This window comes from Phacochoerus africanus, chromosome 1 (genome assembly GCF_016906955.1).
Source record: "Phacochoerus africanus isolate WHEZ1 chromosome 1, ROS_Pafr_v1, whole genome shotgun sequence".
In the NCBI taxonomy this organism is placed as follows: Eukaryota; Metazoa; Chordata; class Mammalia; order Artiodactyla; family Suidae; genus Phacochoerus; species Phacochoerus africanus.
The window spans coordinates 157,554,245-157,572,452 of NC_062544.1; the positions used below are offsets into that span (position 1 = coordinate 157,554,245).

At 39.3% G+C, this 18,208-nt stretch overlaps 1 protein-coding gene across 1 annotated transcript in view; it reads left to right on the plus strand.

The window, feature by feature from the left end:
* The window catches only part of PCCB (propionyl-CoA carboxylase subunit beta), a 98,815-nt gene that overhangs the window by 65,226 nt on the left and 15,381 nt on the right, over positions 1–18,208 (plus strand). Inside the window, exon 10 of the mRNA XM_047782988.1 lies at positions 7,950–8,073. Coding sequence (XP_047638944.1) covers positions 7,950–8,073 — 124 coding nt within the window. The remainder of the gene's footprint in view (positions 1–7,949; positions 8,074–18,208) is intronic.

The window sequence follows — 18,208 nt, forward strand, 5'->3', positions numbered from 1 at the left end:
CAACATTTTTGTTCCTCACATGCCTTTCAACAATTGCTAACCTTTAGTCATATAGTAACCTGTGATTTCCCAAATGCTTTGCAAAGGCCATAGAGTACACAGAGAGACGAGATTACAGGATTGGGGGAATGGGAAGGAAAGTTTGCCTCTTGACTCACTTTATCTGTCTCCAGCCATCTCCCTCTTGGGACACCCCGTCTGGTGCCTCTTGGCATATTGCAGGATGGTATAAACCGCCAATGGGACTCCTGGCCCTTTTGGACTCAAAGGGTTGCCTTTTAGCCATATGAAGTCGCTCAGGAGCTTAAACAGAACCACATATCGAGACTCTGCACTCACTTCGTGTCCAGGACACGTCTCAGGCTTGTGCACTCATTCACACATTCACCCGCCTTTCAGAGGGAAATGAAACTGAACAAAGTAGAAAGCACAAGCTTGCTGCCGCTTATTGTGTGAGCACTGGTGTATTGGATTGGATCCTGGATGAACCCCCAAAAGATGATGCCGGAAAGATTTTACCGGAATCCTGGTTCTTGTTCATGCAGTCCAAGAATGAACTCTGTGAACACACAGACAGCAAGCAAGCAAAGTTTTTATTTCAGGAAAGCAATAGCTGCCAGGACTTCTGGGAGTGTGGGAGAAGAGCCCCCAAGTGTTTGCTTTCCAATTGTGATTGCCTCCATCCTATTTCCCACTTCTTTTTTATTTAGAGGAGCCCTTTCAGTATATCATTTAGAATAGGTTTAGTATTACTGTACTCTTTTAGTTTTTGTTTGTTGTAGAAATTCTTTATTTTTCCTTCTAATTTACATGATATTCTCACTGGGTAGAGTATTCTAGGCTGCAAATATTTCCCTTTTCAGACTTTGAACATATCTTGCCACTCTCTTATGGCATGTAGTGTTCCTGTAGAGAAGTCAGCTGATAGCCTCATGGGGATTCCTTATAAGTAAGTCTTTGTTTTTCTCTTGCTGCCTTTAGAATCCTCTCTTTAACTTTTGCTGTTTTTAATATAAAATGTCTTGATGTGTGTCTTTTTGGGTTCAGCTTGTTTGGGGCCCTCTGTGTTTCTTGTATCTTGATAACTGTTTCCTTTAGATTTGGAAAGTTTTCAGCCATAATTTCTTCAAATATATTTTCAAACCCCTTTTCTTTTTCCTCCCCTTCTGGAATCCCCATTATACATAGATTGGCCCACTTTATATTGATCTCTTACATTGCTTTCATATTTTTTCATTTGGTTTTCTGTCTGTTCTTCTGATTGGGTGATTTCCGTTATTCTGTCTTCCAAGTCACTAATCTGTTCCTCTGCATTATTCATTTTACTCTTCAATGCCTTTAACTCAGCTTGCATCTCTGCAAATGAATATTCTAATTTTTCTTGGTTCCTCTGTATATTTTCTAGTTCCTTTCTACAGTGATCTGTATTACTGTTCATATTTGCTCTTAATTCCTTCATATTCACTCTTACTTCCTTCAGTATTTTCACGCTCTCAATTTTGAACTCAGTGTCGTTAGACTGCAGAAGTCTGTTTCATTTTTGCTTCTTCAGGGGAATTATCCTTTCTTTTATGCTTTTTTTTTTTTTTTTTTTTTTTTTGAGGGCTGCACCTGTGGTATATGGAGGTTCCCAGGCTAGGGGTTCAACTGGAGCTGTATCTGCAACCTACACCACAGCTCACGGCAACACCAGATCCTGAACCTGCTGAGCGAGGCCAGGGATTGAACTGTAACCTCATGGTTCCTAGTGGATTCGTTTCCACTGTGCCATGACGGGAACTCCCTCCTATTCTTTTAATGGTTCCTGAGCTTCTTCATTTTGCTTATATTTTTCTTATTCTGTGAGTTTAGGAAAAACAACTACTATAATCTTGGAGGGCTGTTCATATGTGAGAGTGAGAGTGCCCCAGGTATTTTGTGAGGACTTACTATTTATTTTTGGCCTCAGGGCTGCTTCCGTGTCTTCTTCCTCAGTGTGTGCAGGCTTGATAGGGTGCTGTGTGTGCTTCCAGGGAGATGTAGGCAGTGGGCAGGGCTAGTAGCCAGTGCCTGGTCGCTGGGCCCTTGACAGAGGCAAGGAGCTGCAGGGATGTGGTGCAGGCTGCTCCTAGTTGCAGGGCCCTGGGAAGTGGCAGTGATTTTCAGTCAGGTGTAGGTGACACCCAGAACATTTGGCAGTGGCATCAGCAGGGCATATGCGTTCCCAGGGGAGTGAGAGCAACAATAGGTGGTACTTGGTTGCAATGCCTTCCTCTGTGCTGACCTCTGAGGTGACTGGAAACACAGACGGTGCCTGTTCATGGACCCCTAGTGGTGGCGGGCTATGTCCACATCTGATGTCTGAGATGACTGCTGTGGTTTGCCCCCACTGCCTGTAGACCATGTAAGAGGGGCTGTGTTACACTTAGCATCCCTGCTGCCTTAGCCTGGGCAAGAGTTGCCTAGCCACCTGTAGCCTGCATGAGAGGTGTCCTGCCCTCTGAGAATCCACATGTGCACAGGGAAAGATATTCCTGTGGTCGTCTGCCCCTCATCCTCTCACCCTTCCCAACAATGGTGCCTTGCTTCTTCTCCTGTGGACCCAGACCTCCTTCTGCCTTCCCTTGGCTGTGGCATTCTGCTCTCCAGCCCATAGCACACTGCTCCCTGGCCCCTCAGACTGTCTCCACACAGCCAACTCTAGTCCTCTCCCTGGAACTGACCTCCTGAGCCTGAGTTTCAGCACCCAGTTCCTGCCCGAGTGTCTGGGGCGGTGGTAAGGATGGTCTGTGTGGCTGTCTCTTTGCTTTGCCCTCTTCAGTCCAGCTCCTGTGCTTTTTTTTGAAACTTTTGAGGTCCCGCTGCCTTGGCCAAGCTCCCTCTCAGTTAGGTGGATTCCCAGGGTGTGGGTTCCTTTCCTTCTTAACGGTGCCATCTCAGGAGTGCTATTCCCCAAGGGATTTCTTTTCTCTCTCTCTCTCTCTTTTTTTTAAATTCCTTTTGTTCTACCCAGGTATGTGGAGGGTTTCTTGCCCGTTTTGGAGGTTGAAGGTCTTCTGCCAGCATTCAGTAGATGTTTTGCGAGAATTGTTATACATATACAGGTTTTTTTTTTTAATGTGTTTGTGGGAGAAGGTCAGCACCACGTCTTACTCTTCCACCATCTTGATCCCTCCAAGATTAGCCTTTTATTTCTATTGTGGCCTTTTCTTTTCTGTCTGGAGAAGTTCCTTTAGTATTTGTTGTGAAGCTGGTTTAGTGTTGCTGAATTCTCTTAGCTTTTGTGTATCTGTAAAGCTCTTGATTTCTCCTTCACATCTGAATAAGAGACTTGCTGGGTAAAGTAATCTTGGTTGGAGGTTTTTTCCTTTCATCACGTTACGTATATCATGCCACTCCCTTCTGGCCTGCAGAGTTTCTGTTGAAAAATCTGCCGATAACCTTATTGGGGTTCCCTTGTATGTTACTTGTTCTTTTTCTTAGCTGTTTTCAGTATTTTCTCTTTGTTTTTAATTTTGGTCAGTTTGATTATGTATCTTGGGGTGTTCCTCCTTGGGTTTATTTTATATGGTACTTGTGCTTACTGGATTTGAGTGAGTGGTTCCTTTCCCGTGTTGGGGAAGTTTTTGGCTATTATCTCTTCAGATGTTTTTTCTGTCCCTTTCTCTCCTCCTCTTTCTGGCACCCCTGTAATATAGTCGTTGGTGCATTTAATGTTGTCTCAGAGTTCTCTGAGACTCTCTTCATTTCATTCCTTTTTCTCTTTTCTGCTCTACATCAGTGATTTCCACTAGTGTGTCCTCTACCTTGCTTATTCATTCTTCTACCTCCTGTGTTCTGCTGTTGGTTGCTTCTAATGAATTTTTTATTTCAATTATTATATTTTATATCTCTACTTGCTTAAGTTTTAAATCTTATATTTCTTTGCTCAGTGTTTACTGTAAGTTACAGTCTTTGCCTCCAGTTTATTTCCAATGTCTTGTATCATCTTCAGCATCATAAGTCTAAAGTCTTTTTCCTGGAGGCTGAGAATCTCCAGATCACTTAGCTTTTTTTCTCTTTTTTTTTCTTCTTGTTCCCTTATCTGAGCAATAATTCTCTGCCTTTTCATTTTTACAGGTTTTTGGTGTAGTCTCCTTTTTGCAGATAATTGAGTTGTAGCTTCTCTTACTTCTGATGTCTTGGCTGAAATTGGTACAGGGACTTGCTGTAGGCTTCCTGATGGGAGGGACTGGTGCCTGCCCACTGGTAGGTGGGGCTGATTCCTCTCCCTTTGGTGTGTGGGACTTTGTCTCTGGGTGAGATTAGAGTTGGCTGTGTGCCTGGGGGGCGGGTCTTTAGGCAGCTGTTCACTGATGGGTGGAGCTTTGATCCCACTTGGATTATTGTTTGGTCTGGGGTTTCTCAGTGCTGATGGGTAGGGCCAGATTTTCCCAAAATGGCCACTTCCAGAGAAACGCACACCGATGAATATTCCCAAGAGCTTTGCCTCCAATGTCCTTCCCCGACAACATGCCACAGTCACTCACTGTTTCCCAGGAGATCCTCCAAGAACTGTAGTCAGGTCTGACCCAGATTCCTATGGAGCCTTCATTTTGCTCTGGGACCCAGTGCGCATGAAAGTCTGTGTGTGGGAACCTCCACAGGCCATGGGTGTGGCCCTAAAGTGTTAAAAAAAAATTGAGCAGATAAGGACTAAAATTGATAGAAAAACAGACAAAAACCAGGAATAGAGAGCTCACAGAAAAGGTAAAATGGACTTTACACATATTGGGAAGAAGTTCAGCTTTATTCATAATGCTACAAATGCAAATTAAAGTTATGCTAAATTATTTCTCTGTCAGATTGGCCCAAAATGAAAAAAACTTGAAAATACTTCCCATGATGGGTCCATGAAGAAGCAGACACTCTTATACATTGCTGGTAGGGATGTATCTAAAACTTACCCCTCCCTAGCAGTTCCACTTCTAGGACTTGACTCTGAAGATATACTTCCCACCAGACAAAAGTATATCTGCACAGGGTAGGGTACTACTGTTACAGTGTTGTTTCTGGTTATGAAATATTCTAAACGACCTGAGTGTGTCAAAATAATATAAATAATGCATAGGAAATTGGTGAATAAACTTTGCTATATCCACACAATAGAGTACTATGCAAGAATGAAAAAGAGTGAGGGAGTGCTCAGTGGACTGATATGGAGTGATTTGTTAAGTGAATAAACTTGGAGTGTAAGAGAGTATCTGTGGTTTGTTTCCTTTCATCTAGTGTAGAAGGGGAATTAAAAAGCTCTGACTGTATTTACTCATTTCTGCAATACACACAAGATAAATCAGAAAATGATGACATTAATAATTAAGTAGAAGGAATGGGGAGTGACACTGTTAAACTATATATATGTATTTTAAGCAAATGTAATTTTTAAAAAGTTTTATTTACAATGTTATGTCAGTTTGTTAAACTACATTCTTTTTTTTTCTTTCTTTTTTTTTTTTTTTCCTTTTTAGGGCTGCAGCCACAGCATATGGAGGTTCCCAGTCTGGGGGTCCAATCAGAGCTACAGCTTCTGGACTAAGCCACAGCCACACCTGTGACCTATACCACAGCTCACTGGAATGCCAGATCCTTAACCCACTGAGCGAGTCCAGGAATTGAACCTGCAACCTCATGGTTCCTAGTTGGATTCTTTTCTGTTGTGCCATGACAAGAACTCCTAAACTATATTAATTTTCATATATTAAAAAAAGAAATCAAGACCGGGGTAAACCTTTACAATAAAAACAAATGAATTTGGCTGTGTTTCACATAATTAACTTTTGAATACAGTATTTTGACTATTTCCTTTAGTCTTAACAACAGAAATAGTTATGAAGAAATACTGAATTTTAGCTTTTTTTTTTTTTTTTGCAGTCATATGGATTAGCAGTTCTGAAAGTATTTCATTTGTATTTGAGGATTGAGTAATAAGGGATAATGGAAGTTATGTCCACTGTAGGAGAAATGAGTTATGGTTTGGAAAGGGGGGCATATTAGAATGAACCTAGTAGTTGAATTGGTCTAAAATTGTGTTAGCAGTATGAACCCCTGGTTTTCTTATTACTTACAGAAATGAGAGTGTTTATGTGCATGTGTGTGTTTCCTAGCTCTGTGCTCTGGGAAAGCTTCTTAGACACAGTCATTTATTCCCCCCTCCCAACCCTTGCACCCAGGTCCCTTGGAGAAATGGCTGATTCTAGGCTTGGTCAGGAAAAAATACAAGATTAACCTGAAAGTAAGGTAATTCCAGAATGTAAGGTCATGCTCAAAGAATGATGGAGAAGCATCAAAGGGCATCGGATCCACCTTGAATAAGCTCTCATGGTCAAAAATGGGACAATATGAACATAAATAATGTTGGTAAAGGTTACAGTCCACTTAACAAAAGAAAAACCTGTAACTTCATTCTGTGGATTTCCCAAAAGTAATTGGGGAATGCAGAGTTATCTCTGATGGTATAATGCCAAGTAATAGAGAAAGGAAAGTGGAGTTAGAGAATTCATTTGGCAACTATCATGGCAATAATTGGGTTGATAGACAAGAATCATCACGGGCTATTAACTAAACCTTCTGGGTGAAAGATTGGAGAAGAATAGGATTTTTACAAAATTTCAGAGTATTTCCCCACAAAATGCTTGTTAATTACAAGTAGAGAAATAATGACTTTACAGACAAGCCTGGCCTATTTATCACCATTAATGGACATTCATGTGCTGTTCGATGTAATTCACTTGGCAGGGTCACTTCTGTGATCTTCTGCCAAAAATGCTTAACCTGAAATTAAACATGAAGAAACATGAAACCCAAATAGACAAATAACCAAATAACTGATCTGTAGTCTTCACAGATGTCATGAACTTGAAAGACAAATGTTGAGGGGAAAAAATTAAGGGAGGCTGAAGAGACATGACCACTAAAAGTGCCAGGTGATCTTGGGTTAGGTCCTAGAACTAGAGTTTTGTTTCTGGAAAGGACATTATTGGAATAACTGGCAAAGTTTGAATAAGGTTTTATAATACAATATATTAATGTTAATTTCCTGATTTTGACAATATTACTGCTGATGATATGTAAGAGAATGTCTTCTTTGGAGATGGAACTTAGGTACTTAAAGGTAAAGAGACAGTATGTTTATAACTTATTCTCAAATGGTTTAGGAAAAAATTGTGTGATATGTATAGTTATAGAACATTAATATACATATACACATACTTGAGAGGCTAAGAGAAAAGTGGGGAAGGCAGGAAGGGAGAGGGAACGATAAAACGTATGTGGTAAAACATTAATAAATGGGGAATCTGGGTGAAGGATATTTAAATTTTTTTGTGCTATTCTGAAAGGTTGTTTTTTTTTGTTTCTTTGTTGTTTGTTTTTTTGTCTTTTTAGGGCCACTCCTGCAGCATGTGAAAGTTCCCAGGCTAGTGGTCGAATCAGAGCTATAAGCCACTGGCCTACAACCAGAGCCACAGCAATGTGGGATCCACTTGGCACCTGCAACCTACTCCACAGCTCATGGCAATGCTGGATCCCTAACTCATTGAGCGAGGCCAGGGATCGAACCCACGTCCTTATGGATGCTAGTTGGCTTTGTTACCACTGAGCCACAATGGGAACTCCTATTCTGGAAATTTTTATGAGTTTTGAAATGATTTCAAAAGAAGGTAAAAAAAATGTGATAAACATGCCACATTCAAATAGAACTTTTCAAAAAAGGCTGTACTGGTTTGTCCTTTCCTGGGGAGTAGGCAGAGGGTTTTCCCCTCCTGTAGGGAGGAGGCACAGCCTCATCCTGTCTTCCTGCCTCCTTGGGGAACCTGTGTGGGGAGGGAGGGAGCTCTTCAGCTTATTGTTCTGCAGTGTAAATGTCTGTCACTCTGCAGTGTCGTTGTACCTTGTTGATCATCTTGGGCTCAGGAGTAAATTTATTGTTGCAGATTGTTGACGAGCGAGACTTTTTTGAGATCATGCCCAATTATGCCAAGAACATCATTGTTGGTTTTGCAAGAATGAATGGGAGGACTGTTGGAATTGTTGGCAACCAGCCTAAGGTGGCTTCAGGTAGGAGGGAGAGGCTCTCCTAGATCTTGGTGGGGGGAGGGGAAGGGTGATTGGGGACCAGGGCTGCCTGGGTCTGGGTGCCCATCTTCCTCAGACATGGCCTTCCATGGTCAGAGGAGACACTCAAATACATGTTGCTGCAAAAGCTTTCTCTTTTAATTTCTCAAAATTAACATAAGCATCTCAAAATGCTTCTTTCATGGTTCTCTGATTTTTAAGACTTTATAGATAACTTTTCTCCTCAGCTTACAATGTCTGCTTTTTCGGAAGCCTGCTTTCACAGCTGGGTGGTGGGGACCCTTAGTCAGTTGTGTTCTGGGTGGGGTTGCGGACTCTGGGTGCTGCTGCCCTCCTTACTATTTTCCTTCTTACATTTCCTTTGAATCCCTATTTGGGACAGATACCCACCCTCCTTTTTTTGACACAGCCTCATATTTATTACTGCCATGGCACTTTCTTGTATTTAGAAAAAGTTTTTAAAACATGTTTTTTATTGTAAAAACATATATAAAATTTGCTATTTTAACCTTTTTTTTGTTATTGAACCATCGTTGATTTATAATATTGAGTTAGTTGCAGATACACAGCAAAGTGATTAATCAGATAGACACATAAACATATATGTCTTTTCTTTTTCAGTTCTTTTCCATGATGGTTTATTATAAGATACTGAATTTAATTCCTTATTCTATATAATAAATCCTGTTATTTGTCTGTTTTATGTATAATTGTATGTATCTGTTAATCCCATATTTTTATTCCTTTCCTCCTCTTTCCCCTTTGATAATTGTAAGTTTGTTTTCTGTGTCTCTGAGTCTATTTCTGTTTCATAAATAAGTTCATTTGTATTATTTTTAGATTCCACATATGAATGACATCATGATACTTGTCTGACTTACTTTACTTAGTATGATAATCTCTAGGTCCATCCATGTTGCTGCAGATGGCATTATTTCATTCTTTTTTATGGCCGAGTAATATTCCATTATATACCACGTCTTCATTATCCATTCATCTGTTGGATGGTTCTTTATCTTGGGTTCTATTATCATTTAGGTTGGTTCTTTATCTTGGCTATTTTGAATAGTGCTGCTGTGAACGTTGGAGTGCATTTGTCTTTTCTTTTCTTTTTTTTTTTTTGTCTTTTTGCTATTTCTTTGGGCCGCTCCCACGGCATATGGAGGTTCCCAGGCTAGGGGTCGAATAGGAGCTGTAGCCACTGGCCTACGCCAGAGCCACAGCAACGCAGGATCCGAGCCACGTCTGCAGCCTACACCACAGCTCACGGTAACGCCGGATCGTTAACCCACTGAGCAAGGGCAGGGACCAAACCCGCAACCTCATGGTTCCTAGTCGGATTCGTTAACCACCTCGCCATGACGGGAACTCCCCATTTGTCTTTTCTAATTAGAGTTTTTGTCTTTTCTGGATATATGCCCAGGAATGGGATTGCTGGGTCATATGGTAGTTCTGTATTTAGTTTTCTGAGGAACCTCCATACTATTTTCCATGGTGGTTGTACCAATTTACATTCCCAGCAGCAGTGTTGGAGGGTTCCCTTTTCTCCACATCTTCTCCAGCATTAATTATCTGTAGACTCTTGGATAATGGCCATTCTGACTGGTGTGAGGTGATAACCTCATTGTAGTTTTGATTTGAATTTCTCTAATAATTAGTCATGTTGAACATCTTCCTATGCCTGTTGGCCATTTTGGAGAAATGTATGTTTAGTCTTCTGCCCATTTTCTTTTCTTTTTAAAAAATCTTTTCAGGACCACACCTGCAGCATATGGAGGTTCCTAGACTAGGGGTCGAATTGGAGCTGTAGCTGCTGACCTACACCACAGACACAGCAACACCAGAACCAATCTGCATCTGTGACCTACACCACAGCTCACGGCAATGCCAGATCCTTAACCCACTGAGCAAGGCCAGGGGTTGAACTCCGCACCTTGTGGATACTAGTCATTTAACCATTTTTTGGTGTGTGTGTCTTTTTTGCCTTTTCTAGGGCCGCTCCCACGGCACATGGAGGTTCCCAGGCTAGGGGTCTAATCGGAGCTGTAGCCGCTGGCCTACTATGCCAGAGCCACAGCAACATGGGATCTGAGCTGCGTCTGTGACCTACACCACAGCTCACAGCAATGCCGGATCTTTAACCCACTGAGGAAGGCCAGGGATCGAACCTGCAACCTCATGGTTCCTAGTCAGATTCGTCAACCATTGGGCCATGATGAGAACTCCCATTTAACCATTTTTAAGTGTACAATGCAGTGACATCAATTATATTCTTAATGTATGTAGCCATTGCCACCAACTTTTCCAAAAAATTTTCAAATCATCCCAAATAGAGATTCCTTTTCCTTCCTACCTCAAGCCCTTGGTAGTTTTAATTTACTCTCTGTCTCTGTGAATTTTGTTATTCTAGATATGTCATAAAAGTGGAATCATACAATATTTGTTCTTTTGAGTCTGGCTTATTTTAAGTAGCATAATGTCTTCAAGGTTCATTCATATTATAGCATGCATCAGAACTTGGTTTTAATTTTCATGTCTGAGTAATATTACATTGCATGTATATACTACATTTTAGTCATTCATTTGCTGATGGATATTTGGATTGTTTCCACCTGGCTATATGCAGATAATGTTACAGTGTATGCTGGTGTACAGGTATTTGTTTGAATCCCTGTTATCAGGTTTTTTTGGGTATATACCAAGTTGTATAAGTCCTGAGTCATATCTTAATTTTAAGTTTATTTTTTTGAGGAAATATCAGTTTTTCACAATGGCTGTACCATTTTATATTCTCAATAACAATGCACAAGAGTTCCAATTTCTTCATACTCTTGTCAACACTTGTTATTTTTTAGTATGTTTTGGTAATTCTAATCGGTGCAAAGTATTATCCCATTGTGGTTTTCATTTATATTTTCCTGATGATTAGGGATGTTGAGCATTTTTCTTAATGTTTACTGGCAATTCACGTATCTTTGGAGAGATGTCTATTCAAGTCCTTTGCCTTCTTTTAATTACTTGGAGTTTTTTGTTGTTGTTTGGTTGTAGGAGTTCTCTGTATGTTCTGGATATTACACTGTTATCAGGTAAATGATTTGCCAATATTTTCTTCCATTCTGTAGGTTGGCTTCACTTTCTAGATAATGTCATTTGATACACAAAAGTTATAAAATTTGATAAAGTTTAATTCTCTCTCTCTGTCTCATTTATTTGGTTGCTCATGGTTTTGAAGTCATACCTAAGAACTTATTGCTAAATCTAATATCATGGAGTTTTCCCCCTGTTTTCTTTTAGGAGTTTTATGCTTTTAGCTTTCACATTTAGGTTTGATTAGTTTGGGGTTAATTTTTACATATGATGATGTGAGTTAGAGGTTCATCTTTATTCTTATGCATGTGAAGATCAATTATCCCAGGACGATTTGTTTCATTTTCATTTTTATTAAACAATAGTTGATTTACAGTGTTGTGCCAATTTCTGCTGTATAGAAAAATGACTCAGTTATACATATATGTGTGTGTATTCTTTTTTTATATTCTTTATATTATGGTCTATCCCAGGATATTGGAAATAGTTCTCTGTGCTGCACTGTAGGACTTTATTGTTTATCCATTCTAAATATAATAGTTTGTTTCTACTAAACCCAAACTCCCAGTCCATCCTACTCCCTTCCCCCTACCACTTGGCAACCACACATCTGTTCTCCATGTCTGTGAGTCTGTTTCTATTCTGTTGAAATAGAAACAGACTCATAGACATGCCATATTTTAGATTCCACATATAAGTGATATCTTATGGTATTTGTCCTTCACTTTCTGACCTCACTTAGTATAATAATCTCTAGTTGCATCCATGTTACTGCAAATGGTATTATTTCATTCTTTTTATGGTTGAATAGTATTCCATTGTGTATATATACCACAGTCGTCTTAATCTGTTCATCTGTTGATAGACATTTAGGTTGTTTCCTTGTCTTGGCTATTGCGAATAGTTCTGCAATGAACATAGAAGTGCATGTAATGATTTTAAATTACAGTTTTGTCTAGCTCTGTGGCCAAGAGTGGGATTATTGTTTCATATGGTAATTCTATATTTAGTTTTCTGAGGAACCTCCATACTGTTTTCCGTAGGGGTTGTACAAATTACATTCCCACCAACAGCGGAGGAGGGTTCTCTTTTGTCCACACCCTTTCTGGCATTTGTTGTTTGTAGACTTGTTAATGATGGCCATTCTGACTAATGTGAGGTGGTACCTTATTATTGTAGTTTTGATTTGCATTTCTTTAATAATTAGTGATGTTGAGCATCTTTTCATGCCCCTACTGACTATCTGTATGTCTTCTTTGGAAAAATGTCTGTTTAGGTCTTCTGTCCATTTTTCCATTGGGTTATTTGGGTTTTTTTGTTGTGGAGTTGTACCAGCACCATTTGTTCAATAGACTGTTGTCTCCCTATTGAATGGAATTGGCATTTTTTGCCAGAAATCAATGGGCTGTAAATGTATATATAGATCTGTTTCTAGATTTTCAGTACTATTCCTTTGGTCTACATGTCTGTCCACCTGCTAGTATCACACTGTTTTGATTACCATAGGTTTGTAATAAGTTTTAATATTGGAAAGTGTGAGTCTTCTCATGTTGTTTCTTTGCAGATTATTTTTGCTTTTTGGGATGCCTTGCAATTCCATATGAATTTGGTTATTGGCTTTTCCATTTCTGCAAAAAAGGCTGTTGGAATTTTGATAATGACTGCATTGATCCTATTGATCACTTTATGTAGTATTGACACCTTAACAATGTCAAGTTTTCTGACCCATGAACACAGGATGTCTTTCTGTTTATTTTGGTCTTTTCTTTGTCAGTGTTTTAGTTTTTACTGCACAAATCTTTAACCTCTTAGTTAAATTTAACGCTAATTAAGTGTTATATTTCTTTTAGATGTTGTAAATAGAATTCCTTTCTTAATTTCCTTTTCACTTTGTTCATTATCAGTGTATAGAAAGACAGCTATGCAACTGCTTTTTGTTTGCTCATCTTGGAACCTGCAACTTTGTTCAATTTATTAGCTTTAGTACCTTTGTTGTAGAGTTTCTGGGATTTTCCATATATAGAATCATGTTATATGCAAATAAAGATAGTTTTACTTCTTCCTGTCCAATTTGGATACTTTTTATTATGATTTATTATGATTGCTTGTCTTATTGCTCTGGCTGGAACTTCCAGCACAGTGTTGAATAGCAGTGGTGCAAGTGGACGTTTTTTCTTGTCCCTGATCTTATGGGGGAAGTTTTATTTTCTCCATTGATTATTATTTTTTTTAGGTTTTTATTCTATTATAGTTGATTTACATTGTTCTGTCATCACCATTGATTATTATATTAACTCTAGGTTTTTCACATATGGTCTTCATGTTGGGGAAATTACCTTCTATTTGTAGTTTTCTGAGTGTTTTATCATGAAAGGTGATAGATTTTTGCCAAATGCCTTTTCTGTCTCAATTGAGACGGTCATGTGGCTTTTGTCCTTTGTTCTATTAATGTGATGTGTTACGTTGATTGATTTTTTTATATTAAATCAATCAGTGTAATACACCATTCCTGGGATATATCCCATTTGGTCATGGTGATAATCTTTCTTTCTTTCTTTCTTTTTTGGATAAAGTTGTTTTCTAGAGCTTTTAGGTTCACAGTAAAATTGAGTGGACACAACAGAGAGTTCTGATATGTACCCTGTTTTCACACATGCTCAACTTACCCTACTATCAGTGTTCTAATCTGGAGTGGAACATTTGCTACAATTATTGCCTGTACATTAACACATCATTTTAAGTCCATGGTTTACTTTAGGGTTTATCCTTGGTGTTATATATTCTGTAGATTTGGATAAATGTGTAATGATATGTATCCACCATTTGCGGCATGATACAAGATGGTTTCACTTGCCCTAAAAATTATCCTCTGTGTTCTGCCTATTGATCACTCCCTTCTCCCTAACCCTGATAACTGGTAACCTTGGGCAACCACTGTCCAAAATGTACGGTTGGAATCACATGGTATGTAGCCTTTTCAGATCAGCTTCTTCCACTTACATTACATATATGGAAGAAGATGGTCTGATAACACTATATATCAGGCTCTGTGATTCAGGTTTTCCTCCAGGGCTTTTCATAGCTTGATAGCTCTGGTCTTTTTAGTGTTAATATTACATTGGATATACCACAGTTCATTTATCTTTTTACCTACCGAAGGACATCTTGGCTTTGTTTAAGTTTTGGCGGTTAGGAATAAAGTTGCTAAAAAACATTTGTGCAAGTTTTTGTGTGGACATAGGTTTTCAGCTCATTTGGATAAATACTGAGGAGCATGATGGCTGGCTTGAATAGTAAGAATCTGGGAGTTTCTGTTGTGGCTCAGCAGGTGAAGAACCCAACATGGTCCGTGAGGATGTGGGTTCGGACTCTGCTTTGCTCATTGGGTTAAGGATCTGGCATTGCCACAAGCTATGGTGTAGTTAGCAGATATGGCTCGGATCTGATGTTGCTGTGGCTGTGGCGTAGGCCTGCAGCTGCAGCTCTGATTTGAACCCTAGCCTGGGAACTTCTATATGCCATAGGTGTGGCCATAAAGAAAAAAAGAATTTGGTTTGTAAGAAACTGCCAAACTGGCCAGAATGGCTGTACTTATTTGAATCCCCACTAGCAGTAAAGACTAGTTCCTATTGCTCCACATCCTTATCAGCACTCGGTGTTGTCAGTGTTCTGAATTTTGGCTGTTCTGTTAGTTCTGTAAAATGAGTGTTATCTCATTTTAATTTGCATTTCCCTGATGACATGATGTGGAGCATCTTTTCATGTGTTTATTTGCCATGTGTTTTCTTTGGTGAAGTATCTATTCAGGTCTTTTGCCCCCTCCTTTTTTTTTGGGCCATGGCTGTAGCACACAGAAGTTTCTGGTCCAGGGATGGAATTGAGCCACAGCAATGACAACACCAAATCCTAAACCACTAGGCCACCAGGGAACTCTTGCTTTTGCCCCTCCCCCCAACTTTTTTTTATTACACCCATAGCATATGGATGTTCCCAGGCCAAAGCTGTGGCAGTGCTGGATCCTTAACTCACTGTTTGGGGCTGGGTATTGAACCTACACTGTTGCGGAGGCAATGCCAGGTCCTTAACCTGTGCCACGGTGGTAACCCCACCCATTTTTTTAATTCGATGGTTTTACTAAAAAAATAAAACCTCAGTAAAGAGATATATTAAGGCAAGCCCAAAAATATTAGTTTAAGAATAGCAGAGGAGGAGTTCCCATCGTGGTGCAGTGAAAAAGAATCCGACTAGGGACCATGAGTTTGCAGGTTTGATCCCTGGCCTCGCTCAGTGGGTTAAGGATCTGGGGTTGCTGTGAGCTGTGGTGTAGGTCTCAGACGCTGCTTGGATCTGGCGTGGCTGTGGCTGTGGCATAGGCCGGTAGCAACAGCTCCCAATGGACCCCTAGCCTGGGAGCCTCCATATGCTGCGGCTGTGGCCCTAAAAAGACCAAAAACAAAAGACAAGAATAGCAGACAAGCAAACCTGTTACAAGTTTCAGGTGAGTCTGGTGGGGCAGGTTTTATTTGTGGGCAGGAAATGTCAAGAGGGGAGAGTTCAGTCCGAGTCAGTTAAAATAAAAAGCAAATGGAGACCAGCCTTGAAAACTTCCTGGCTGGATATAATTAGTCCAGTCACATAAACAAAGCTCAATTCATCGCACTTTGTGAGTCCAATCTGACCTGGCTCCTCTGCCTTTCATGAAAATTCCCGAGGTTGATATGAGACAACTCATGATCAACCCTCTGTCATCTGAAAAAATTCTGTACTATTGGGTTTTCTGCAAATCAGGCATTTAAGGCAAGTCACTTTCTTAGTCCTTAAGTTTTATCTTCCTCAGAGCACATGTGTGGGATTCTCCATTTTATATCCTGCAGTCTTTTTAATTTTAGATTGAAATTCTTTTGTAAGTTTGCCAAATATTTTCTCCCATTCTGTGGTTGTCTACTTATTCTCTAGATAGTATCTTTCACAGAGCAGAACTTCTTAATTTCAGTGAAGTACAGCTTAACTAATTATTTCTTTCATGGATCATGCCTTTGAAAGTAGTGTATCTAAAAAGTTACTGCCACCCCCAAGATAACCTATATTTTTTCTATGTTATTTCTAGGAATTTTATAGTTATGTGTTTTATATTTAGGTTTGTGGATCCATTTTGAGTTAATTTTTGTGGAAGATATAAGGCTTGGGTTTATATCAGTGTTTTTGCATGTGGCTTTCATCCTTACTATTTAGTATTATCTATTACATTTCAATTTTTCTTTAAATATTAGCATTATATTAAAATCGTGTATATTATGCAACTAAAATTTGTAAAGAAGAAAGCCTTATATACTATTAAATATTTTATAAAGCATAATAAAAAGAATAACTTAACTGGTAAGAATAACAAAAATAATACACCCTCTGAAAATAAGTAAAATATAAAATGCATAAATTGGTTAAAAAACAGTGTAACTATATAAATATGTCCTCACAATTTGTTACATCTTATTGATTCTTCAATAAAGACATTATACCATTCTAGGTGATGTCATAAACAAGACATTATAGACCTTACAATCAGAATCAGATCTAAGGAGACTTGAGCATTCCAAGAATGATGTCAAATGACCCTCTTCATGATGGATTACGCAATTATTTACTATGAGATATATTTATTCTCCAGAGATTCCTTGTTTGTGTATCAAGTGTAGATTTTTGGTTTGCAGTTATTCTAAAGTTTTGATATAAGAGTCTATATGTATATGAGATTGTTTTAAGTTGTTCTCTTAATTGCAAGTTCGTCTCCATTATCCTGCATTTGTACCACCTCTTCTTATGATTTCTGATTTTGGTGGTATAATTGTGCATGGATGATTTCATATCTTTACTGTATATGTTCCTTTACTGGTGGTCCTTGTCATTTGTGGAATTTTTGTTTCCTGTTGCTGTCTTGTCTTTTCTGCCTAGAGAAGTTCCTTTAGTATTTGTTGTAAGGCTGGTTTAGTGTTGCTGAATTCTCTCAGCTTTTGCTTATCTGTGAAGGTTTTGATTTCTTCTTCAAATCTGAATGAGAGCCTTGCTGGGTAGAGTAATCTTGGTTGGAGGTTTTTTCCTTTCATCCCTTCTGGCCTGCAGGGTTTCTGATGAAAAACCTGCTGCTAACCTTATTGGGGTTCCCTTGTATGTTATGTTTCTTTTCCCTAGCTGTTTTCAGTATTTTCTCTTTGTCTTTAATTTTGGTCAGTTTGATTAATATGCGTCTCGGGGTGTTCCTTCTTGGGTTTATTTTATACGGTACTCATTGTACTTCCTGGATTTGAGTGAGTGGTTCCTTTCCCATGTTAGGGAAGTTTTTGGCTATTATCTCTTGGAATATTTTTTCTGTCCCCTCTTCTCTCTCTTCTCCTTCTGGCACCCCTATAATATGGATGTTGGTGCGTTTAATGTTGTCCCAGAGTTCTCTGAGACTCTCTTCATTTGTTTTCAATCTTTTTTGTTCCGCATCCGTAATTTCCACTAATCTGTCCTCCGTCTTACTTATTCGTTCTTCTGCGTCCTGTATCATTCTGCTTTTGGCTGCTTCTAGTAAATTTTTTATTTCAGTTATTGTATTTTGCATCTCTTCTTGTTTAAGTTTTATATCTTGTATCTCTTGTATCTCTTTACAGTGTTTCCTGTAAGTTATCCATCTTTGCCTCCAGTTTATCTCCAATGTCTTGCATCATCTTCAGCATCAACAGTCTAAAAAGTCTTTTTCCTGGAAGCTGAGAATCTCCTGATCACTTAGCTGATTTTCTGGGGTTTTTCCTTTCTCCCTCATCTGAGTTATAGTTCTCTGTCTTTTCATTTTTATAGGTTTTTGGTGTGGTGACTTTTTTACAGATAGTAGAGTTGTAGCCTCTCTTACTTCTGGTGTCTGCCCTTTTGTAGCTGAAGTTGGTGTGGGGGCTTGCTGTAGGATTCCTGAGGAGAGGGGCTGATGCCTGCTCACGGGTAGGTGGAGCTGATTCTAATCCCTCTGGTGGCTGGGGCATAGTCTCTCTGGATG